Source organism: Ammospiza caudacuta, chromosome Z, assembly GCF_027887145.1.
Source record: "Ammospiza caudacuta isolate bAmmCau1 chromosome Z, bAmmCau1.pri, whole genome shotgun sequence".
NCBI lineage: Eukaryota > Metazoa > Chordata > Aves > Passeriformes > Passerellidae > Ammospiza > Ammospiza caudacuta.
Genome location: NC_080632.1, coordinates 72,268,202 through 72,293,607, shown reverse-complemented (window position 1 = coordinate 72,293,607; position 25,406 = coordinate 72,268,202). Strand labels below are relative to the sequence as shown.

Genomic DNA, 25,406 nt, shown 5'->3' with positions numbered 1-25,406 from the left:
CCTCGGGGGATGGCTGAAGCTCTGCCTAAAGATGACACATCCCCTTTTCCCTCCTCTTGGCTGGCGGGGCATCAGGGCCTCCTCAGGCGCAGGTGTCTCCTCTCCAGTCTTCCTGCACTTGCTTGGCTGAGATGATCAGAGCAGCCAGGCTGGAGGCAGGATCGCCTGAGGTCACGAAGGGATGCTGCCCAGAGGAAAAAGAACAAAGAAAGGAACTCTTACTTTCCAGGATCACTTGAGCCTGCGGGCTCAAGCAGGATTCCCTGGCTACCAGCAAGACACACAAAGAGCACTGAGGGCAGCATGTCCCCCTGCGCCTTCCTGTCCTGGCAGCTTTCTGTGCCACGTGGCCCACACTCCTCCTCCTCCTCATCCCTTCCCACCTTTGCAGGTGTCCTCAGCTGCCAGGGCTTTTTGCCCCTTTGCTTTTTCTTACCTGTAGGAGCTCCTGGGCAGACCAGCGCCTGTCCTCATCTGCCTGCAGGCAGCAGCGGAGGAAGTCGCGCAGGAGAGCCGAGTGGTGCCTGGGGTTCTGCAGTTTTGGGGGCCCGTTCCTTTCTAGCAGTTCAAAAGCCTACAGCACATGGATGCAAGAGGACACTCCACCTGCTCCTTTGCTAGCCACACACAGCTCTCTCCACACAGAGCCCTCTTGCTAAGCTGCACCTTACCCGGAGACGGGCTTCCCGCTGGTAAGGAGCTTCCCCTTCCACCATTTCCAGCCCCATGATCCCCAGGGACCAGATGTCCACTTTGGGGCCGTAGGCTTCTCCTCTCACCACCTCCGGTGCCATCCAGCTGGGAGTGCCGACGCTGGAGCTGCGCTTGCTGTGCTCAGGGCTGAGCTGAGCACAGAGGCCAAAGTCACCTGAGGACAAAAACAAAGCCTGTCAAAGCCAGCTACCACTGGCAAAGCAGCCAAAACCATTGCCCTGACCAGGTCATGCTGAATCTAACTGAAAAAGCAGCTGAGCTCTCCTTCCACGTGCCTGGAGCCAGGCAAATAAGGCATCGGCCGCTTCAAAAACACCCTGACGATTCACGCACTGGCCAAGCCGCCCTTCTGCCCCAGTGGCCGTCACCAAAATGCAAGCACACGGCATATGCTGGACATGCTGCAGCCCAGCAGGGATACCCACCCAACTTGACGGATCCGTCCGTGCCCACCAGGACGTTGCAACTTTTGATGTCTCTGTGGATGACTTGGCGGGAATGAAGGAAATGCAGTCCTTGCAGGCACTGAGAGAGAAAAAGGAGGGAGGGAAAGTTAACCTGCAGGATCTGATTTCATCCCACCCGCAAGGAAAGAGCTCAAGGGGATTGGCGGCTTTCTCAGGGAATTGTGAGCGAGGGCGAAACATCACGCTGCTGTCACCATGAAGAGCTTGCTGCTTCAACACTCTTGGAAGTTTTTTCTAGATTTCCAAGCAAAGGCATCTGGGCTCCCAAAAGTTCCACCGGCCTTGGGTAGGAAGCGCGCCACCTTTGGCTGGGAGGCGGCACGGCAAAGAATTTTGGGGAAGCCTAGTGGCAGCAGAAGAGGAAGCTGCTGGTGACAGCAGCACCTTCGAGCTGTTCCACAATGCATCGCCATGCAGGCTGCAATGCTAGCTTTTGAAGCTGAGGACAGCTCTTTGCCCTTAGCTTGAAATTCTGCCACCCGCATGCTGCCTTCCAGTGGCAAGCAATGTAGGACAGACAGACAGGCTCCAGGCAAACATTCCCAGGCAAAGCTGAGAAGAGGAAGAAAGAGAAATTGAACCAGTGAGCGAGCACCAAGGCCAGAGGACAGACAGGATGGAAGAGTGCAAGAACAGAGCCTGAGGAGTGCAAGGGCACTGGCAGGCAGTACACTTCCCATGCTCTTTCTTCTCCTGTGTGGCGTGACAGCAGCAGCAGCAGCAGCAGCAGCAGCAGCAGCAGCAGCAGCAAAAGAAAGGTGAGAGCAAGAAATCTCGGCTCTCCTTAAGCTCCAGCTGACAAGCAGCATCCGGGCAGTCTTGGGCAAGCACAAGCGGGATCCCTCACCTCCCGACAGACAGCGCCTATCTGTCCTTCCTCCAGGTACACTGCCCTCAGCACATCAAACAAGGTGCCGCCGTCCATGAACTCCATGGCCAGCCAGAGCTCCGCATCCACCAGGTAGCTGAAAGAAGAAAACCACGGCATGGAGCAACAGAATGGGCATAGCCTCAGTCACCCCAGGGCCTGAGACAGGTTTTTGCAGCTGCTCTCCAAGCTACGGGTGCCACAAGAGACTGTTGAACACCAGCTCCACCTCCTCCCACGCTCTGGAGACACGCAGAGAAATCATCCCCAGCTCTGTTCTCTGCCAGCGACCAAAGGGCATCGTCTCTTTGCGCTTGCACCAGCTAAAGCTACATTGACACCAGAATATGCCAACCTGTCTAAGTAGGTAACGATATTGGGACTCCTGTTGTCCCTCATGGCCAGGATTTCATTGGCAGCCAGCTCCTCGGACATCTCCTCCTCGAGTGACATGATCTTGATTGCCACCTGCAATGACATTGGCCACCGGTACCTTGAGAAGACGCACCCCGCTCGAGATCACAAGGAGCACGGAGCGAGTGCTGGTGCAATGAGGCAGCACGCTGGGCCAAAGTGCCTTGTCACTAGACAGCAGAGCTTAGCAGAAGCACCAAAAGCCATCCCAAATGCATTCTGCCGCCTGAGCCTCGACTGTATTTCAGAGGAACAGCCCCTGCTGCAGACATGGAGCTGCCACCCAAACCTCCAAGCACAGCTCACAGCAGCGGGCAAAGCGCTCCAGAGCTGCAAAATGGCGTGGGGCTCTTGGCACTTTACCTGTTGTCCGCTGCTGGTGTCAAGGGCTTTATAAACAGCTCCAAACCCTCTAGAAAGACCAAAGCAGCAGAAAGAGACCTTTATCCCTCTGGCAGTGAAAGCAAGCCCAGGCAGCAGATCTCCCCAGGCTGCCTGGACGCCTTCCTTAGAAAAAATGCCTGGCTGCAGCATCTCTTCGGCCAACAGCATGTTAGCCCGTGAGCCCTCTGCCATGCGGGGCAGGCTGTCCAAGGGAACACTAAGGTGCAGCATGAAGACCAAGGGCCGCTGGAAATCTCCAAGGCGCACACCCTGCCAGGTCATTTCAGAACCTAAGGGGAACTCTCTCCTTGTGCGGGTGTGCATGCATGTGTGTGTCAAAAAAGGGAGAACAGTTTGAGTCAGAAGACTGTCCTTGACAATCTGACCTTTCTTGGATGGCAAGGTGCTCTTTCAGGCCACAAAGCTGCAGGGCCAGGGCTTCTCCCAGCTCCTGCTCCTCACTGCTGCAAGCAAGACACTGCCAGCATCAACTTGTCTTTGATGAGGCCTTTGCATTGCTCTGACCGAGCAGTCCAGGCAGGCGACACGAGGTCAAGCCGGAGCCTGACCATGATTGGAGCTTGCCTGACTTCACGCTTGATATTGCACCAGCCAAAGACCTGGCCCACACTTTTGTAAAATGAGCTGACGTCACGCTTACCCTCGCCCGAGTTCCTCAAATGCCGTGTATTTGCCCGTTGGCCGGCCCGGACTCACGATGCTCCCTGAAAGACAAAAGCAGTGCAGGGCGCTCACTCGCACACAGAGACGCCGCTGCCCAGAGCGTCCCAAAGGCAGCCCCACTGCCCGCAGCTCTGGGCCCTTTGCGGTCCCGCGGCTTCCAGCTGCTGAGACCAGCAAGTGGGAGGGCCATCTTCTCCACCTTTCATCAGGTGGCCTTTCCAAGAAGGCCTTGATTTCTTTCAAGAGCAGCATCTCACGCGATAAGCCAAAATGATGAGCCCTTAAGAAGGGGGCCCTAAGAGGTAAGCAAGGGCCTTTGCTGCCTCCGCAGTCACACCCACCATCACTGGCAGGTCCACTGCCAGGGGCACAAAGTGTCTGGGCCAGAGGAGGAGTAAGAACCAGAGCCAGAAAACACCTGGGGCCAGACAGCTCCCTGGGCAATAGTCACTTGCTACGTGCCAGCCTTCTGCTCAAGCAGAAACAATCTCTGCTTTTGTCTTTGGCCCAGAAGGCAGCCCAGGCAGGGCCAAGCCAGGCCCAGCCGCCCTCACAGGCAGCAGGGACTCCCTGAGCGCTGCCGCGCTTCCTCAGAGCAGTACAACACCTTCTGCAGAGAGGCCTAAGTGCCTCTGAGACTGAGGGCCAGCATCTGGCGCAGCCTACACCCAGACACTCGCACAAGACCCTGCTCTGGCAGACAAGAAATGCACCAGACAGACGTACTCAGTGTCTTCAGGCCCTGCTCCTCCCTCATCTCGGGCTGCTGGGCTGCGCTGCTGCAGGAAGTGCCGGCAGCGGGGCTTGAGCTGGCTGCTGCAGGCCATGCTGGTCCGGCGGCACCAGGTTGAATGGCAGAGCCTGTCTTGCGCTGGGACAAGAAAGGATTGCCCGTCAGAAGGGTGGCTGGCACTCATGCCCCCCACTAAGCGCACAGCAAAAGCAAGGCCTTGGGAAGGTGCTGCCAGCCACGGCCAGGCCTCTCCAGCTGGAGCAGTTCCCATGTCCCCTTCTCAAAGGCACCTTCGGGAGAAGCCCAAAGGCTACTTGGATCCAGCCCCTCCCGACCACCTCCATGCTCCACGTGTTCAGCTTTTCTGCAAGACACTGGCAACAAGGTATCGATGGGGCTGCCAAATCCACAAGGAGATCAGAGCAGGGCCCCAGAGCCTCGCTGCTTTCCTCCTCCTGTCTTTTCCTGGGCCGGAATGAAATCAGCCCGGAGTTGGCAGGCAACAGTCTGCTCAGAAGCCCGCAGCGTGTCCCTTCTCTGATCTGTTTCACGGATTTCCCTTCTCTATGGCAGCCTTTAGAGAGCGGCCCTTGGGAGCCGCCTTCCAGCCCTGCCCAGACCCACCCGCCCTTTTACAATGCAGGGCTGCCGAGGATTCTCCTCTCCAAACTCTGCTCTGACCGGCTGGAAGTGAAGCACAGCCTGAAGCTAATTAGTCCACGGAGACAGCAGGTCCCTTCCAGGGGCCAGTGTCTGCCAGGTACCCTGCAAGGCTGTCAACTGCGTATTTGGGCCGCGCTGTCCGCTGACCACAGGCAGCCTGCACTGACAACGGGCACAAGGGGCTGACTCCTGCACTGAGAGTCACTCAATGCTGCCTCCTGTCTGATCCCAAGAGACACTCTGGCGCCCTCTCAGCATCCCAGCTTCAATGTCAAACTTCAGAACCCATTGGCCAGGGCTCCCCAGCTTGCCTGAAGCCGCACTACGTCACAGCAGGCACACGGCTGCCAGCATCTTCAGCCACGAGCAACAAGGGCTGCTCCAAAACGGGTAGCCTGGCCGTGCGCCAAAGGCAGTGCCAAGCTCAGCTGTCACTTACTGGCTCTGCAAGTTCAGGCTGTGAAGGGACAGCGGCTGAAGGCTTCATCTTCCTTTGCTCCTCTTCATCCTCTTCCTCAATGACAGAGGCAGCCAGAGGAGCTGCTGACCCTGCTGTTGTGCCCTGCAGGCAGACAGAAGTGAGAGAGATGGGCAAAAGCCAGTGCCTTAGGAGCTGCTTTCTATTGAGCTGGGAAAGCACCCAGAAGAAGGGCAAATCATAGACTTTGATACAAGTGGGCCTCTGAGTCACGCAAAGCCGAGGAAGCTGGCTGAACGAGCTGCTACTCCATCTTGCTGTGCATTTGAGCTTCCCTGCTGCCTAGAAGCAGCAAGATGCCTTGGAGCTGTCCCTTTTGCCTTTCATCTCTTGAAAGGCTTTTCACTGGAAAATCAGCAAACAGCCAGTGCTCCCTTTGCTACTGCTGATGCCACCGGGCAGCTGGCCTTTCCTTCAGCCTCCCACGCCGGCACTCCACACTCGGCTGCAACAGGCCAAGCTGGCAGAATTGCTGCACAATTCTCACACGCCAGCAACGTCTCAGCTTCCTTTGCCACTCACCAAAGGACAGGCTTGTCTCCATCCGCGTGTCAGGTGACCTGCAGCCAGCAAGGCAAAAGGAACCAGAGGCCCTTAGAAAAGTGCCTGTGCTGGCCACTCCCACAGCACAAGGCAGTCCCAACACAGAGCATTTCCCTTTCCCAACATGCCTCCAGGAGCAACAGCTCTTTCCCACAGCAAGCAAGAGAACAAGAAGGACCCTAGAGGAGCCTCTGGCTACATTTGGGCCTCTTTTGCCAAGAGAGAAATAGGAAGGCGGTGCTGGAAATGCCCGCTGCTCTTCAAAACTTTGAGCTTCTCTTGTGCCTAACAGCTCAAGCTACATTTCCCTCTTCTCTTTCCTGCATTTTCCATATACATTCTTTTAAATTGCACGCCCTAATTCCCATCCCTTGGCTGAAGATGATAGCCCAGCAAAGCTTCCACAAAGGGTCCCTTCCCTGTGGCAGCTCCCTGCTGAAGCAGCCCAGGAACAGCTGCTGGGCTCAGCAGCAAACCCTCCCTGCACTGGAGTTTGTGCTGCATGGCCAAGGCAATCGCAGTCTTGGCACAGCATCAAAGGCTCAAGTCATGCAGCCAAGGCCTCTAAGGGGTAGAATATGGAGCAAAAGGTGCTTTCCTTCACTCCTGGAGAGAACCACTGAGTTGGTAGAAATACTTGTGAGGATCTGCCCTCAGAGTCTGCAATTTGCAGCTTGTCTTGCTTGAAGCAGCAAGCTGAGGAAATGACAGACTCCGCTGCCGCGCACTCTCCCGGGGAGGGAAGGCAACCGCTGCAGGTTGCATGGCAAATAGTCTGCACGCGCTACCCAGTACAGATGCCCCCTTTGTAGCTGATGCTGCTGGCAGGACATTGACCAAAGCGGTGGCACCTTCACGGCCATTTTGTTCCCAAAGAAACTGGGCCACTGCTGCGGCATAAAGAGCAGAGCCAAGCAAAAGTTGGGCAATGCCAGCCCCAGGAGAAACCTTTACTTACGAGTCAGCTGGGTCAGGTAGTAGCCAGAATAGACAACAGAAAAGATGGTGCAAACGGCGGCACAGACTTGCCCAATCATTTTGGCAGTGCTGTGCGCGTTTGCACGCTGAGTGCCAGCCAAGGGAAAGCCAAGACTCCTCTCGGGGTGCAGGCCGTCTGCTGAGAGCTCCTTGAGCACAAGGATCCTCCTGCAGGGAGCCAGCGGAAGAGCTGCTCTGGACGACCAGGCCTGGCGCGCACCGGGACAACGCTGTGCTGACAGCACTGTGACGTGGCACCTCTGGCTTGACCTCACAATGGCAGCTGCTCTGTGGCTTTCTTGTGCCCAGCAAGACAACCTTGTGTACAGCTGATGCAAAAGAAAAGCCTGGGAAATTCTCCTCACTCACAAAGGCAGTGCTCAAGGCATGCCAGGGGAACTCAGAAAATGCGCCAATCCAAGCGGCATCCAAGCAATGCAAGCAAACATGACTCTTGGTCCCAAAAGCTTTGACTGAAAGCAAGTCTGCTTCTTCTAGGTGGCATCCTAGCTGGTTTGGAAAAGCCTAACTTCTTCAGTGACATTTAGATGGCAAACGAAGCAAAGATAATAAATTTCCAGGACTATTGTAGGCTGCAGTTGCTCCTGGAGCACGCGGGTGCATGCTGACCTATGGAGGGGCTTGACAGCTGGCCTGCAAGCAAAGCTGAGCTCATGGAAGAAATAGCAGTTGATGGTTTTTGAGTGTATCCATAGCAAGGAAGAAGACAAGGCCGTCAGCATGGAAACCCATTAGAAGAGATTCAGGAAAAGTTGCGTATGCTAGACTAGGTGCCGAAGTAGATGTGCATACGTGCCTTATAAATTTCTGTAAAACTTTTGCCAGTTGTATTGACGTTAATTGCTTTGCACCAATGGATAGAAGAAGTTATTGTGATGTAGTTAGTGACTTGAGATCACGCTTTGTTAAGAGTGTATAAGCTGGAGAACATGCAGAATAAAACAAACAAACCTTTTTCTTCTTGGACCCTGATCACGTGTGTATGCCACGTCCGGCCTAACGGTGACGCTTGCCCCATCTCTGGGTCAAGAAACAAGTCTTGTCTGACTGGTAACTTTTCAACAAGCTGAGAAAGAAATTAGTAGCTGGACATGCAGATTTCTGAAGAGAGGAAAGAAAAGTGTTGACAAGAATAAACCTAAGTTTTCAATGCCTGAAGCACTCAAAAATAACATGTTTTGGGATAGTGTACCATATGTTAGACAGAGTTAAAACAAACCACAACTCATTAGTATCTGGACTTCATTGCCCACTCTGCTTAGAGATGTTGCTTGAAGGCACTTGGTGTCAAGGATCCAGTTCCTGTAGATCACTGTCGACGTAGATCAAAATCCTCCCAACAAATCAGTGTCAAAACCAGCAAGAGTGAGACTTTTGTCCTTGGCAGTAGCTTCCAGGTGCTCCTGGAAGTCACCAGGCCTTGACACAAAGATGTGTATTCAACGGAGGGAGAGAAGCATCATGCTTAGCTCTAAATGTGACCTTTGCTAGCAGATCACACTAGCAGGCAATAAATTACATTTGTTCTGCACTTCGGCAGAGCCAAGATGGGAATCAAAGTCTAGATCACAGGAGAAGATCTCACGAGCCTCAGCTTTTCCAGAAGAGGAAAAATACAAAGGATAGTAAATTTGCGTTGGGTTTACAGGCTATTTTTGCAGATCGATAGACAAGGGATGAAGCTTAAAAGATGAGAGCAAAGGAAAATCAACAGATATGCTGAAAGTGAGTGAAGAGTAAGGGGACCTCAAATTAACTGAAAAGCTGCACAGAAAGCTTCTCTACTTTGTGCACTTGCCTCAAGTTTTCAATGGCAAAATCTAGGAGTACTTCAAACTTATTTTTATTAATTCTAGAAGAAAGACAATCAAAACGGTGTACTTCTGCTTACAGTATCAAGTAAAGCACAGGAAGCCATTAGAGTAAGAAAAATTGTGTTCAGACGGCTGAGGCAGCCTTAGGGGTAGGAGGAATGGGGAGGCGTGGAAATCAGGCCTGTGGGCAACATTCAAGGAGCATCCAGTCCCTGAGCAGTCCTTCACAGTGGGTATGCCAGCAGATGGAGGCGAAATGGAGCCACAGCTGGGTGGGAAAAGGGCCGGGGTGGGGAGCCGTGCTCAGCAGGGGCTCCTGCATCAAATTGCTCAATGACAGGTGTGCTATGCTGTGTGCATGTTTCCAACACCTGGCAACAGCAGGCTGGCCCAGAGGTGGGAAAAGGCCAAGGAGGCAGCAGAGTGGGAATGGGGCTCTGCAGGAGGCCCTGGTGGTTGCACACCCCTGTAGGGGATGAGGCTGGCCCAGAGGGTCCCTGGGGGTCTGGGGTGAAAAGCGGGGAAAAGAGAAGCAGGGAGGAAATGCCAGATGCTGCCGCTGTGAGAATGCCATTCCATCCCACAGGTGACATAGTGAGAGGAGGGTGGCAACAAAATGGTGATTGCTGCTGATCAGCCTGACATCTGATCAAGACAAGAGGCCCAGAAAGGACTGCACATCTGCCTCCTAGTGCTGTCCTGAATGGCAGCTCATTACCTGGTGTTCATTACCTGTAGGTCTCTCAGCTTCCCACAGGCATGCCACACTTCAGGTAAGCAAAGCTGCTTACCTCACTATGTTCTTTGGGCCTCTGAAAGGGACTGTCCACTTAGCTACAGCCTGGCAAGGAAGGGAGTCTTACAACACTCTGGATATTTTCGACTTTTATTGACACTCGGGCTGAAACAAAGTATCCCCTCGCTGCTTCTTCATCTTCATCATTCTGTCCTGCAGGTGGCCTGCTCAGGCTGACAGCTTGGAGCGCCTGCAGGCTCCAGTTCTGCTGCAGCCCAGCTTTTCCTCTCACTGCTTAATTCTTATTATGACAATTCTTTCATTTCTACTTCAAAGCTTCCCTAAATTAACAACACTCTATCCTAAGCTAAACAATCCTCTACTATCCAAGCTGTCTACGTTCTATAGTCCTTAAAAGTTGATCCCTATAGTTCCTAATTTTTTTCAATTTTCATCTCTTGCAGAAAGAAAAACAACAGAGCTTTAAATTGAACCTAACAACATATCTAACCTAACCTAACCTAACCTCATCTAATCCAACCTAATGCTAACCTAACCCAACCTAACCTAACAGCTAACCTAACAGCTAAACTGAGCAAATATCTACACTATCATGTTTCCTAGCTACGGCACAGCTCCTCTTCAACCTCGGGGGATGGCTGAAGCTCTGCCTAAAGATGACACATCCCCTTTTCCCTCCTCTTGGCTGGCGGGGCATCAGGGCCTCCTCAGGCGCAGGTGTCTCCTCTCCAGTCTTCCTGCACTTGCTTGGCTGAGATGATCAGAGCAGCCAGGCTGGAGGCAGGATCGCCTGAGGTCACGAAGGGATGCTGCCCAGAGGAAAAAGAACAAAGAAAGGAACTCTTACTTTCCAGGATCACTTGAGCCTGCGGGCTCAAGCAGGATTCCCTGGCTACCAGCAAGACACACAAAGAGCACTGAGGGCAGCATGTCCCCCTGCGCCTTCCTGTCCTGGCAGCTTTCTGTGCCACGTGGCCCACACTCCTCCTCCTCCTCCTCATCCCTTCATGCAGGTGTCCTCAGCTGCCAGGGCTTTTTGGCCCTTTGCTTTTTCTTACCTGTAGGAGCTCCTGGGCAGACCAGCGCCTGTCCTCATCTGCCTGCAGGCAGCAGCGGAGGAAGTCGCGCAGGAGAGCCGAGTGGTGCCTGGGGTTCTGCAGTTTTGGGGGCCCGTTCCTTTCTAGCAGTTCAAAAGCCTACAGCACATGGATGCAAGAGGACACTCCACCTGCTCCTTTGCTAGCCACACACAGCTCTCTCCACACAGAGCCCTCTTGCTAAGCTGCACCTTACCCGGAGACGGGCTTCCCGCTGGTAAGGAGCTTCCCCTTCCACCATTTCCAGCCCCATGATCCCCAGGGACCAGATGTCCACTTTGGGGCCGTAGGCTTCTCCTCTCACCACCTCCGGTGCCATCCAGCTGGGAGTGCCGACGCTGGAGCTGCGCTTGCTGTGCTCAGGGCTGAGCTGAGCACAGAGGCCAAAGTCACCTGAGGACAAAAACAAAGCCTGTCAAAGCCAGCTACCACTGGCAAAGCAGCCAAAACCATTGCCCTGACCAGGTCATGCTGAATCTAACTGAAAAAGCAGCTGAGCTCTCCTTCCACGTGCCTGGAGCCAGGCAAATAAGGCATCGGCCGCTTCAAAAACACCCTGACGATTCACGCACTGGCCAAGCCGCCCTTCTGCCCCAGTGGCCGTCACCAAAATGCAAGCACACGGCATATGCTGGACATGCTGCAGCCCAGCAGGGATACCCACCCAACTTGACGGATCCGTCCGTGCCCACCAGGACGTTGCAACTTTTGATGTCTCTGTGGATGACTTGGCGGGAATGAAGGAAATGCAGTCCTTGCAGGCACTGAGAGAGAAAAAGGAGGGAGGGAAAGTTAACCTGCAGGATCTGATTTCATCCCACCCGCAAGGAAAGAGCTCAAGGGGATTGGCGGCTTTCTCAGGGAATTGTGAGCGAGGGCAAAACATCACGCTGCTGTCACCATGAAGAGCTTGCTGCTTCAACACTCTTGGAAGTTTTTTCTAGATTTCCAAGCAAAGGCATCTGGGCTCCCAAAAGTTCCACCGGCCTTGGGTAGGAAGCGCGCCACCTTTGGCTGGGAGGCGGCACGGCAAAGAATTTTGGGGAAGCCTAGTGGCAGCAGAAGAGGAAGCTGCTGGTGACAGCAGCACCTTCGAGCTGTTCCACAATGCATCGCCATGCAGGCTGCAATGCTAGCCTTTGAAGCTGAGGACAGCTCTTTGCCCTTAGCTTGAAATTCTGCCACCCGCATGCTGCCTTCCAGTGGCAAGCAATGTAGGACAGACAGACAGGCTCCAGGCAAACATTCCCAGGCAAAGCTGAGAAGAGGAAGAAAGAGAAATTGAACCAGTGAGCGAGCACCAAGGCCAGAGGACAGACAGGATGGAAGAGTGCAAGAACAGAGCCTGAGGAGTGCAAGGGCACTGGCAGGCAGTACACTTCCCATGCTCTTTCTTCTCCTGTGTGGCGTGACAGCAGCAGCAGCAGCAGCAGCAGCAGCAGCAGCAGCAGCAGCAGCAGCAGCAAAAGAAAGGTGAGAGCAAGAAATCTCGGCTCTCCTTAAGCTCCAGCTGACAAGCAGCATCCGGGCAGTCTTGGGCAAGCACAAGCGGGATCCCTCACCTCCCGACAGACAGCGCCTATCTGTCCTTCCTCCAGGTACACTGCCCTCAGCACATCAAACAAGGTGCCGCCGTCCATGAACTCCATGGCCAGCCAGAGCTCCGCATCCACCAGGTAGCTGAAAGAAGAAAACCACGGCATGGAGCAACAGAATGGGCATAGCCTCAGTCACCCCAGGGCCTGAGACAGGTTTTTGCAGCTGCTCTCCAAGCTACGGGTGCCACAAGAGACTGTTGAACACCAGCTCCACCTCCTCCCACGCTCTGGAGACACGCAGAGAAATCATCCCCAGCTCTGTTCTCTGCCAGCGACCAAAGGGCATCGTCTCTTTGCGCTTGCACCAGCTAAAGCTACATTGACACCAGAATATGCCAACCTGTCTAAGTAGGTAACGATATTGGGACTCCTGTTGTCCCTCATGGCCAGGATTTCATTGGCAGCCAGCTCCTCGGACATCTCCTCCTCGAGTGACATGATCTTGATTGCCACCTGCAATGACATTGGCCACCGGTACCTTGAGAAGACACACCCCGCTCGAGATCACAAGGAGCACGGAGCGAGTGCTGGTGCAATGAGGCAGCACGCTGGGCCAAAGTGCCTTGTCACTAGACAGCAGAGCTTAGCAGAAGCACCAAAAGCCATCCCAAATGCATTCTGCCGCCTGAGCCTCGACTGTATTTCAGAGGAACAGCCCCTGCTGCAGACATGGAGCTGCCACCCAAACCTCCAAGCACAGCTCACAGCAGCGGGCAAAGCGCTCCAGAGCTGCAAAATGGCGTGGGGCTCTTGGCACTTTACCTGTTGTCCGCTGCTGGTGTCAAGGGCTTTATAAACAGCTCCAAACCCTCTAGAAAGACCAAAGCAGCAGAAAGAGACCTTTATCCCTCTGGCAGTGAAAGCAAGCCCAGGCAGCAGATCTCCCCAGGCTGCCTGGACGCCTTCCTTAGAAAAAATGCCTGGCTGCAGCATCTCTTCGGCCAACAGCATGTTAGCCCGTGAGCCCTCTGCCATGCGGGGCAGGCTGTCCAAGGGAACACTAAGGTGCAGCATGAAGACCAAGGGCCGCTGGAAATCTCCAAGGCGCACACCCTGCCAGGTCATTTCAGAACCTAAGGGGAACTCTCTCCTTGTGCGGGTGTGCATGCATGTGTGTGTCAAAAAAGGGAGAACAGTTTGAGTCAGAAGACTGTCCTTGACAATCTGACCTTTCTTGGATGGCAAGGTGCTCTTTCAGGCCACAAAGCTGCAGGGCCAGGGCTTCTCCCAGCTCCTGCTCCTCACTGCTGCAAGCAAGACACTGCCAGCATCAACTTGTCTTTGATGAGGCCTTTGCATTGCTCTGACCGAACAGTCCAGGCAGGCGACACGAGGTCAAGCCGGAGCCTGACCATGACTGGAGCTTGCCTGACTTCACGCTTGATATTGCACCAGCCAAAGACCTGGCCCACACTTTTGTAAAATGAGCTGACGTCACGCTTACCCTCGCCCGAGTTCCTCAAATGCCGTGTATTTGCCCGTTGGCCGGCCCGGACTCACGATGCTCCCTGAAAGACAAAAGCAGTGCAGGGCGCTCACTCGCACACAGAGACGCCGCTGCCCAGAGCGTCCCAAAGGCAGCCCCACTGCCCGCAGCTCTGGGCCCTTTGCGGTCCCGCGGCTTCCAGCTGCTGAGACCAGCAAGTGGGAGGGCCATCTTCTCCACCTTTCATCAGGTGGCCTTTCCAAGAAGGCCTTGATTTCTTTCAAGAGCAGCATCTCACGCGATAAGCCAAAATGATGAGCCCTTAAGAAGGGGGCCCTAAGAGGTAAGCAAGGGCCTTTGCTGCCTCCGCAGTCACACCCACCATCACTGGCAGGTCCACTGCCAGGGGCACAAAGTGTCTGGGCCGGAGGAGGAGTAAGAACCAGAGCCAGAAAACACCTGGGGCCAGACAGCTCCCTGGGCAATAGTCACTTGCTACGTGCCAGCCTTCTGCTCAAGCAGAAACAATCTCTGCTTTTGTCTTTGGCCCAGAAGGCAGCCCAGGCAGGGCCAAGCCAGGCCCAGCCGCCCTCACAGGCAGCAGGGACTCCCTGAGCGCTGCCGCGCTTCCTCAGAGCAGTACAACACCTTCTGCAGAGAGGCCTAAGTGCCTCTGAGACTGAGGGCCAGCATCTGGCGCAGCCTACACCCAGACACTCGCACAAGACCCTGCTCTGGCAGAAAAGAAATGCACCAGACGGACGTACTCAGTGTCTTCAGGCCCTGCTCCTCCCTCATCTCGGGCTGCTGGGCTGCGCTGCTGCAGGAAGTGCCGGCAGCGGGGCTTGAGCTGGCTGCTGCAGGCCATGCTGGTCCGGTGGCACCAGGTTGAATGGCAGAGCCTGTCTTGCGCTGGGACAAGAAAGGATTGCCCGTCAGAAGGGTGGCTGGCACTCATGCCCCCCCCTAAGCGCACAGCAAAAGCAAGGCCTTGGGAAGGTGCTGCCAGCCACGGCCAGGCCTCTCCAGCTGGAGCAGTTCCCATGTCCCCTTCTCAAAGGCACCTTCGGGAGAAGCCCAAAGGCTACTTGGATCCAGCCCCTCCCGACCACCTCCATGCTCCACGTGTTCAGCTTTTCTGCAAGACACTGGCAACAAGGTATCGATGGGGCTGCCAAATCCACAAAGAGATCAGAGCAGGGCCCCAGAGCCTCACTGCTTTCCTCCTCCTGTCTTTTCCTGGGCCGGAATGAAATCAGCCCGGAGTTGGCAGGCAACAGTCTGCTCAGAAGCCCGCAGCGTGTCCCTTCTCTGATCTGTTTCACGGATTTCCCTTCTCTATGGCAGCCTTTAGAGAGCGGCCCTTGGGAGCCGCCTTCCAGCCCTGCCCAGACCCACCCGCCCTTTTACAATGCAGGGCTGCCGAGGATTCTCCTCTCCAAACACTGCTCTGACCGGCTGGAAGTGAAGCACAGCCTGAAGCTAATTAGTCCACGGAGACAGCAGGTCCCTTCCAGGGGCCAGTGTCTGCCAGGTACCCTGCAAGGCTGTCAACTGCGTATTTGGGCCGCGCTGTCCGCTGACCACAGGCAGCCTGCACTGACAACGGGCACAAGGGGCTGACTCCTGCACTGAGAGTCACTCAATGCTGCCTCCTGTCTGATCCCAAGAGACACTCTGGCGCCCTCTCAGCATCCCAGCTTCAATGTCAAACTTCAGAACCCATTGGCCAGGGCTCCCCAGCTTGCCTGAAGCCGCACTACGTCACAGCAGGCACACGGCTGCCAGCATCTTCAGCCACGAGCAACAAGGGCTGCTCCAAAACGGGTAGCCTGGCCGTGCGCCAAAGGCAGTGCCAAGCTCAGCTGTCACTTACTGGCTCTGCAAGTTCAGGCTGTGAAGGGACAGCGGCTGAAGGTTTCATCTTCCTTTGCTCCTCTTCATCCTCTTCCTCAATGACAGAGGCAGCCAGAGGAGCTGCTGACCCTGCTGTTGTGCCCTGCAGGCAGACAGAAGTGAGAGAGATGGGCAAAAGCCAGTGCCTTAGGAGCTGCTTTCTATTGAGCTGGGAAAGCACCCAGAAGAAGGGCAAATCATAGACTTTGATACAAGTGGGCCTCTGAGTCACGCAAAGCCGAGGAAGCTGGCTGAACGAGCTGCTACTCCATCTTGCTGTGCATTTGAGCTTCCCTGCTGCCTAGAAGCAGCAAGATGCCTTGGAGCTGTCCCTTTTGCCTTTCATCTCTTGAAAGGCTTTTCACTGGAAAATCAGCAAACAGCCAGTGCTCCCTTTGCTACTGCTGATGCCACCGGGCAGCTGGCCTTTCCTTCAGCCTCCCACGCCGGCACTCCACACTCGGCTGCAACAGGCCAAGCTGGCAGAATTGCTGCACAATTCTCACACGCCAGCAACGTCTCAGCTTCCTTTGCCACTCACCAAAGGACAGGCTTGTCTCCATCCGCGTGTCAGGTGACCTGCAGCCAGCAAGGCAAAAGGAACCAGAGGCCCTTAGAAAAGTGCCTGTGCTGGCCACTCCCACAGCACAAGGCAGTCCCAACACAGAGCATTTCCCTTTCCCAACATGCCTCCAGGAGCAACAGCTCTTTCCCACAGCAAGCAAGAGAACAAGAAGGACCCTAGAGGAGCCTCTGGCTACATTTGGGCCTCTTTTGCCAAGAGAGAAATAGGAAGACGGTGCTGGAAATGCCCGCTGCTCTTCAAAACTTTGAGCTTCTCTTGTGCCTAACAGCTCAAGCTACATTTCCCTCTTCCCTTTCCTGCATTTTCCATATACATTCTTTTAAATTGCACGCCCTAATTCCCATCCCTTGGCTGAAGATGATAGCCCAGCAAAGCTTCCACAAAGGGTCCCTTCCCTGTGGCAGCTCCCTGCTGAAGCAGCCCAGGAACAGCTGCTGGGCTCAGCAGCAAACCCTCCCTGCACTGGAGTTTGTGCTGCATGGCCAAGGCAATCGCAGTCTTGGCACAGCATCAAAGGCTCAAGTCATGCAGCCAAGGCCTCTAAGGGGTAGAATATGGAGCAAAAGGTGCTTTCCTTCACTCCTGGAGAGAACCACTGAGTTGGTAGAAATACTTCTGAGGATCTGCCCTCAGAGTCTGCAATTTGCAGCTTGTCTTGCTTGAAGCAGCAAGCTGAGGAAATGACAGACTCCGCTGCCGCGCACTCTCCCGGGGAGGGAAGGCAACCGCTGCAGGTTGCATGGCAAATAGTCTGCACGCGCTACCCAGTACAGATGCCCCCTTTGTAGCTGATGCTGCTGGCAGGACATTGACCAAAGCAGTGGCACCTTCACGGCCATTCTGTTCCCAAAGAAACTGGGCCACTGCTGCGGCATAAAGAGCAGAGCCAAGCAAAAGTCGGGCAATGCCAGCCCCAGGAGAAACCTTTACTTACGAGTCAGCTGGGTCAGGTAGTAGCCAGAATAGACAACAGAAAAGATGGTGCAAACGGCGGCACAGACTTGCCCAATCATTTTGGCAGTGCTGTGCGCGTTTGCACGCTGAGTGCCAGCCAAGGGAAAGCCAAGACTCCTCTCGGGGTGCAGGCCGTCTGCTGAGAGCTCCTTGAGCACAAGGATCCTCCTGCAGGGAGCCAGCGGAAGAGCTGCTCTGGACGACCAGGCCTGGCGCGCACCGGGACAACGCTGTGCTGACAGCACTGTGACGTGGCACCTCTGGCTTGACCTCACAATGGCAGCTGCTCTGTGGCTTTCTTGTGCCCAGCAAGACAACCTTGTGTACAGCTGATGCAAAAGAAAAGCCTGGGAAATTCTCCTCACTCACAAAGGCAGTGCTCAAGGCATGCCAGGGGAACTCAGAAAATGCACCAATCCAAGCGGCATCCAAGCAATGCAAGCAAACATGACTCTTGGTCCCAAAAGCTTTGACTGAAAGCAAGTCTGCTTCTTCTAGGTGGCATCCTAGCTGGTTTGGAAAAGCCTAACTTCTTCAGTGACATTTAGATGGCAAACGAAGCAAAGATAATAAATTTCCAGGACTATTGTAGGCTGCAGTTGCTCCTGGAGCACGCGGGTGCATGCTGACCTATGGAGGGGCTTTACAGCTGGCCTGCAAGCAAAGCCGAGTTCGTGGAAGAAATAGCAGTTGATGGTTTTTGAGTGTATCCATAGCAAGGAAGAAGACAAGGCCGTCAGCATGGAAACCCATTAGAAGAGATTCAGGAAAAGTTGCGTATGCTAGACTAGGTGCCGAAGTAGATGTGCATACGTGCCTTATAAATTTCTGTAAAACTTTTGCCAGTTGTATTGATGTTAATTGCTTTGCACCAATGGATAGAAGAAGTTATTGTGATGTAGTTAGTGACTTGAGATCACGCTTTGTTAAGAGTGTATAAGCTGGAGAACATGCAGAATAAAACAAACAAACCTTTTTCTTCTTGGACCCTGATCACGTGTGTATGCCACGTCCGGCCTAACGGTGACGCTTGCCCCATCTCTGGGTCAAGAAACAAGTCTTGTCTGACTGGTAACTTTTCAACAAGCTGAGAAAGAAATTAGTAGCTGGACATGCAGATTTCTGAAGAGAGGAAAGAAAAGTGTTGACAAGAATAAACCTAAGTTTTCAATGCCTGAAGCACTCAAAAATAACATGTTTTGGGATAGTGTACCATATGTTAGACAGAGTTAAAACAAACCACAACTCATTAGTATCTGGACTTCATTGCCCACTCTGCTTAGAGATGTTGCTTGAAGGCACTTGGTGTCAAGGATCCAGTTCCTGTAGATCACTGTCGACGTAGATCAAAATCCTCCCAACAAATCAGTGTCAAAACCAGCAAGAGTGAGACTTTTGTCCTTGGCAGTAGCTTCCAGGTGCTCCTGGAAGTCACCAGGCCTTGACACAAAGATGTGTATTCAACGGAGGGAGAGAAGCATCATGCTTAGCTCTAAATGTGACCTTTGCTAGCAGATCACACTAGCAGGCAATAAATTACATTTGTTCTGCACTTCGGCAGAGCCAAGATTGGAATCAAAGTCTAGATCACAGGAGAAGATCACACGAGCCTCAGCTTTTCCAGAAGAGGAAAAATACAAAGGATAGTAAATTTGCGTTGGGTTTACAGGCTATTTTTGCAGATCGATAGACAAGGGATGAAGCTTAAAAGATGAGAGCAAAGGAAAATCAACAGATATGCTGAAAGTGAGTGAAGAGTAAGGGGACCTCAAATTAACTGAAAAGCTGCACAGAAAGCTTCTCTACTTTGTGCACTTGCCTCAAGTTTTCAATGGCAAAATCTAGGAGTACTTCAAACTTATTTTTATTAATTCTAGAAGAAAGACAATCAAAACGGTGTACTTCTGCTTACAGTATCAAGTAAAGCACAGGAAGCCATTAGAGTAAGAAAAATTGTGTTCAGACGGCTGAGGCAGCCTTAGGGGTAGGAGGAATGGGGAGGCGTGGAAATCAGGCCTGTGGGCAACATTCAAGGAGCATCCAGTCCCTGAGCAGTCCCTCACAGTGGGTATGCCAGCAGATGGAGGCGAAATGGAGCCACAGCTGGGTGGGAAAAGGGCCGGGGTGGGGAGCCGTGCTCAGCAGGGGCTCCTGCATCAAATTGCTCAATGACAGGTGTGCTATGCTGTGTGCATGTTTCCAACACCTGGCAACAGCAGGCTGGCCCAGAGGTGGGAAAAGGCCAAGGAGGCAGCAGAGTGGGAATGGGGCTCTGCAGGAGGCCCTGGTGGTTGCACACCCCTGTAGGGGATGAGGCTGGCCCAGAGGGTCCCTGGGGGTCTGGGGTGAAAAGCGGGGAAAAGAGAAGCAGGGAGGAAATGCCAGATGCTGCCGCTGTGAGAATGCCATTCCATCCCACAGGTGACATAGTGAGAGGAGGGTGGCAACAAAATGGTGATTGCTGCTGATCAGCCTGACATCTGATCAAGACAAGAGGCCCAGAAAGGACTGCACATCTGCCTCCTAGTGCTGTCCTGAATGGCAGCTCATTACCTGGTGTTCATTACCTGTAGGTCTCTCAGCTTCCCACAGGCATGCCACACTTCAGGTAAGCAAAGCTGCTTACCTCACTATGTTCTTTGGGCCTCTGAAAGGGACTGTCCACTTAGCTACAGCCTGGCAAGGAAGGGAGTCTTACAACACTCTGGATATTTTCGACTTTTATTGACACTCGGGCTGAAACAAAGTATCCCCTCGCTGCTTCTTCATCTTCATCATTCTGTCCTGCAGGTGGCCTGCTCAGGCTGACAGCTTGGAGCGCCTGCAGGCTCCAGTTCTGCTGCAGCCCAGCTTTTCCTCTCACTGCTTAATTCTTATTATGACAATTCTTTCATTTCTACTTCAAAGCTTCCCTAAATTAACAACACTCTATCCTAAGCTAAACAATCCTCTACTATCCAAGCTGTCTACGTTCTATAGTCCTTAAAAGTTGATCCCTATAGTTCCTAATTTTTTTCAATTTTCATCTCTTGCAGAAAGAAAAACAACAGAGCTTTAAATTGAACCTAACAACATATCTAACCTAACCTAACCTAACCTAACCTAACCTAACCTAACCTAATCTAATCCAACCTAATGCTAACCTAACCCAACCTAACCTAACAGCTAACCTAACAGCTAACCTAACAGCTAAACTGAGCAAATATCTACACTATCATGTTTCCTAGCTACGGCACAGCTCCTCTTCAACCTCGGGGGATGGCTGAAGCTCTGCCTAAAGATGACACATCCCCTTTTCCCTCCTCTTGGCTGGCGGGGCATCAGGGCCTCCTCAGGCGCAGGTGTCTCCTCTCCAGTCTTCCTGCACTTGCTTGGCTGAGATGATCAGAGCAGCCAGGCTGGAGGCAGGATCGCCTGAGGTCACGAAGGGATGCTGCCCAGAGGAAAAAGAACAAAGAAAGGAACTCTTACTTTCCAGGATCACTTGAGCCTGCGGGCTCAAGCAGGATTCCCTGGCTACCAGCAAGACACACAAAGAGCACTGAGGGCAGCATGTCCCCCTGCGCCTTCCTGTCCTGGCAGCTTTCTGTGCCACGTGGCCCACACTCCTCCTCCTCCTCCTCATCCCTTCATGCAGGTGTCCTCAGCTGCCAGGGCTTTTTGCCCCTTTGCTTTTTCTTACCTGTAGGAGCTCCTGGGCAGACCAGCGCCTGTCCTCATCTGCCTGCAGGCAGCAGCGGAGGAAGTCGCGCAGGAGAGCCGAGTGGTGCCTGGGGTTCTGCAGTTTTGGGGGCCCGTTCCTTTCTAGCAGTTCAAAAACCTACAGCACATGGATGCAAGAGGACACTCCACCTGCTCCTTTGCTAGCCACACACAGCTCTCTCCACACAGAGCCCTCTTGCTAAGCTGCACCTTACCCGGAGACGGGCTTCCCGCTGGTAAGGAGCTTCCCCTTCCACCATTTCCAGCCCCATGATCCCCAGGGACCAGATGTCCACTTTGGGGCCGTAGGCTTCTCCTCTCACCACCTCCGGTGCCATCCAGCTGGGAGTGCCGACGCTGGAGCTGCGCTTGCTGTGCTCAGGGCTGAGCTGAGCACAGAGGCCAAAGTCACCTGAGGACAAAAACAAAGCCTGTCAAAGCCAGCTACCACTGGCAAAGGAGCCAAAACCATTGCCCTGACCAGGCCATGCTGAATCTAACTGAAAAAGCAGCTGAGCTCTCCTTCCACGTGCCTGGAGCCAGGCAAATAAGGCATCGGCCGCTTCAAAAACACCCTGACGATTCACGCACTGGCCAAGCCGCCCTTCTGCCCCAGTGGCCGTCACCAAAATGCAAGCACACGGCATATGCTGGACATGCTGCAGCCCAGCAGGGATACCCACCCAACTTGACGGATCCGTCCGTGCCCACCAGGACGTTGCAACTTTTGATGTCTCTGTGGATGACTTGGCGGGAATGAAGGAAATGCAGTCCTTGCAGGCACTGAGAGAGAAAAAGGAGGGAGGGAAAGTTAACCTGCAGGATCTGATTTCATCCCACCCGCAAGGAAAGAGCTCAAGGGGATTGGCGGCTTTCTCAGGGAATTGTGAGCGAGGGCAAAACATCACGCTGCTGTCACCATGAAGAGCTTGCTGCTTCAACACTCTTGGAAGTTTTTTCTAGATTTCCAAGCAAAGGCATCTGGGCTCCCAAAAGTTCCACCGGCCTTGGGTAGGAAGCGCGCCACCTTTGGCTGGGAGGCGGCACGGCAAAGAATTTTGGGGAAGCCTAGTGGCAGCAGAAGAGGAAGCTGCTGGTGACAGCAGCACCTTCGAGCTGTTCCACAATGCATCGCCATGCAGGCTGCAATGCTAGCCTTTGAAGCTGAGGACAGCTCTTTGCCCTTAGCTTGAAATTCTGCCACCCGCATGCTGCCTTCCAGTGGCAAGCAATGTAGGACAGACAGACAGGCTCCAGGCAAACATTCCCAGGCAAAGCTGAGAAGAGGAAGAAAGAGAAATTGAACCAGTGAGCGAGCACCAAGGCCAGAGGACAGACAGGATGGAAGAGTGCAAGAACAGAGCCTGAGGAGTGCAAGGGCACTGGCAGGCAGTACACTTCCCATGCTCTTTCTTCTCCTGTGTGGCGTGACAGCAGCAGCAGCAGCAGCAGCAGCAGCAGCAGCAGCAGCAGCAAAAGAAAGGTGAGAGCAAGAAATCTCGGCTCTCCTTAAGCTCCAGCTGACAAGCAGCATCCGGGCAGTCTTGGGCAAGCACAAGCGGGATCCCTCACCTCCCGACAGACAGCGCCTATCTGTCCTTCCTCCAGGTACACTGCCCTCAGCACATCAAACAAGGTGCCGCCGTCCATGAACTCCATGGCCAGCCAGAGCTCCGCATCCACCAGGTAGCTGAAAGAAGAAAACCACGGCATGGAGCAACAGAATGGGCATAGCCTCAGTCACCCCAGGGCCTGAGACAGGTTTTTGCAGCTGCTCTCCAAGCTACGGGTGCCACAAGAGACTGTTGAACACCAGCTCCACCTCCTCCCACGCTCTGGAGACACGCAGAGAAATCATCCCCAGCTCTGTTCTCTGCCAGCGACCAAAGGGCATCGTCTCTTTGCGCTTGCACCAGCTAAAGCTACATTGACACCAGAATATGCCAACCTGTCTAAGTAGGTAACGATATTGGGACTCCTGTTGTCTCTCATGGCCAGGATTTCATTGGCAGCCAGCTCCTCGGACATCTCCTCCTCGAGTGACATGATCTTGATTGCCACCTGCAATGACATTGGCCACCGGTACCTTGAGAAGACGCACCCCGCTCGAGATCACAAGGAGCACGGAGCGAGTGCTGGTGCAATGAGGCAGCACGCTGGGCCAAAGTGCCTTGTCACTAGACAGCAGAGCTTAGCAGAAGCACCAAAAGCCATCCCAAATGCATTCTGCCGCCTGAGCCTCGACTGTATTTCAGAGGAACAGCCCCTGCTGCAGACATGGAGCTGCCACCCAAACCTCCAAGCACAGCTCACAGCAGCGGGCAAAGCGCTCCAGAGCTGCAAAATGGCGTGGGGCTCTTGGCACTTTACCTGTTGTCCGCTGCTGGTGTCAAGGGCTTTATAAACAGCTCCAAACCCTCTAGAAAGACCAAAGCAGCAGAAAGAGACCTTTATCCCTCTGGCAGTGAAAGCAAGCCCAGGCAGCAGATCTCCCCAGGCTGCCTGGACGCCTTCCTTAGAAAAAATGCCTGGCTGCAGCATCTCTTCGGCCAACAGCATGTTAGCCCGTGAGCCCTCTGCCATGCGGGGCAGGCTGTCCAAGGGAACACTAAGGTGCAGCATGAAGACCAAGGGCCGCTGGAAATCTCCAAGGCGCACACCCTGCCAGGTCATTTCAGAACCTAAGGGGAACTCTCTCCTTGTGCGGGTGTGCATGCATGTGTGTGTCAAAAAAGGGAGAACAGTTTGAGTCAGAAGACTGTCCTTGACAATCTGACCTTTCTTGGATGGCAAGGTGCTCTTTCAGGCCACAAAGCTGCAGGGCCAGGGCTTCTCCCAGCTCCTGCTCCTCACTGCTGCAAGCAAGACACTGCCAGCATCAACTTGTCTTTGATGAGGCCTTTGCATTGCTCTGACCGAGCAGTCCAGGCAGGCGACACGAGGTCAAGCCGGAGCCTGACCATGATTGGAGCTTGCCTGACTTCACGCTTGATATTGCACCAGCCAAAGACCTGGCCCACACTTTTGTAAAATGAGCTGACGTCACGCTTACCCTCGCCCGAGTTCCTCAAATGCCGTGTATTTGCCCGTTGGCCGGCCCAGACTCACGATGCTCCCTGAAAGACAAAAGCAGTGCAGGGCGCTCACTCGCACACAGAGACGCCGCTGCCCAGAGCGTCCCAAAGGCAGCCCTACTGCCCGCAGCTCTGGGCCCTTTGCGGTCCCACGGCTTCCAGCTGCTGAGACCAGCAAGTGGGAGGGCCATCTTCTCCACCTTTCATCAGGTGGCCTTTCCAAGAAGGCCTTGATTTCTTTCAAGAGCAGCATCTCACGCGATAAGCCAAAATGATGAGCCCTTAAGAAGGGGGCCCTAAGAGGTAAGCAAGGGCCTTTGCTGCCTCCGCAGTCACACCCACCATCACTGGCAGGTCCACTGCCAGGGACACAAAGTGTCTGGGCCGGAGGAGGAGTAAGAACCAGAGCCAGAAAACACCTGGGGCCAGACAGCTCCCTGGGCAATAGTCACTTGCTACGTGCCAGCCTTCTGCTCAAGCAGAAACAATCTCTGCTTTTGTCTTTGGCCCAGAAGGCAGCCCAGGCAGGGCCAAGCCAGGCCCAGCCGCCCTCACAGGCAGCAGGGACTCCCTGAGCGCTGCCGCGCTTCCTCAGAGCAGTACAACACCTTCTGCAGAGAGGCCTAAGTGCCTCTGAGACTGAGGGCCAGCATCTGGCGCAGCCTACACCCAGACACTCGCACAAGACCCTGCTCTGGCAGACAAGAAATGCACCAGACGGACGTACTCAGTGTCTTCAGGCCCTGCTCCTCCCTCATCTCGGGCTGCTGGGCTGCGCTGCTGCAGGAAGTGCCGGCAGCGGGGCTTGAGCTGGCTGCTGCAGGCCATGCTGGTCCGGCGGCACCAGGTTGAATGGCAGAGCCTGTCTTGCGCTGGGACAAGAAAGGATTGCCCGTCAGAAGGGTGGCTGGCACTCATGCCCCCCCCTAAGCGCACAGCAAAAGCAAGGCCTTGGGAAGGTGCTGCCAGCCACGGCCAGGCCTCTCCAGCTGGAGCAGTTCCCATGTCCCCTTCTCAAAGGCACCTTCGGGAGAAGCCCAAAGGCTACTTGGATCCAGCCCCTCCCGACCACCTCCATGCTCCACGTGTTCAGCTTTTCTGCAAGACACTGGCAACAAGGTATCGATGGGGCTGCCAAATCCACAAAGAGATCAGAGCAGGGCCCCAGAGCCTCGCTGCTTTCCTCCTCCTGTCTTTTCCTGGGCCGGAATGAAATCAGCCCGGAGTTGGCAGGCAACAGTCTGCTCAGAAGCCCGCAGCGTGTCCCTTCTCTGATCTGTTTCACGGATTTCCCTTCTCTATGGCAGCCTTTAGAGAGCGGCCCTTGGGAGCCGCCTTCCAGCCCTGCCCAGACCCACCCGCCCTTTTACAATGCAGGGCTGCCGAGGATTCTCCTCTCCAAACACTGCTCTGACCGGCTGGAAGTGAAGCACAGCCTGAAGCTAATTAGTCCACGGAGACAGCAGGTCCCTTCCAGGGGCCAGTGTCTGCCAGGTACCCTGCAAGGCTGTCAACTGCGTATTTGGGCCGCGCTGTCCGCTGACCACAGGCAGCC

General features: G+C 54.3%; 2 protein-coding genes across 2 annotated transcripts; both read right to left on the bottom strand.

Annotated features, from left to right (window-relative positions):
- Positions 1-82: 82 nt before the first annotated feature.
- LOC131571663 (serine/threonine-protein kinase PAK 3-like) lies at positions 83-6,985 on the bottom strand. Its single transcript, XM_058824443.1, has 11 exons — positions 6,907-6,985; positions 4,992-5,089; positions 4,258-4,294; positions 3,509-3,572; positions 2,827-2,875; positions 2,405-2,517; positions 2,029-2,146; positions 1,140-1,239; positions 672-868; positions 437-574; positions 83-184 (listed from the first exon to the last, which is right to left on the bottom strand). Exons 1-11 carry the CDS (start codon positions 6,983-6,985, stop codon positions 83-85), a joined length of 1,095 nt encoding a protein of 364 aa, XP_058680426.1.
- A 3,240-nt stretch (positions 6,986-10,225) lies between these two features.
- Positions 10,226-24,609, bottom strand: LOC131571662 (serine/threonine-protein kinase PAK 3-like). Its single transcript, XM_058824442.1, has 17 exons — positions 24,579-24,609; positions 23,830-23,893; positions 23,148-23,196; positions 22,726-22,838; positions 22,350-22,467; positions 17,056-17,224; positions 16,077-16,114; positions 15,038-15,097; positions 14,407-14,443; positions 13,658-13,721; positions 12,976-13,024; positions 12,554-12,666; positions 12,178-12,295; positions 11,280-11,379; positions 10,812-11,008; positions 10,577-10,714; positions 10,226-10,327 (listed from the first exon to the last, which is right to left on the bottom strand). Exons 1-17 carry the CDS (start codon positions 24,607-24,609, stop codon positions 10,226-10,228), a joined length of 1,560 nt encoding a protein of 519 aa, XP_058680425.1.
- Between the last annotated feature and the right edge of the window lie 797 nt (positions 24,610-25,406).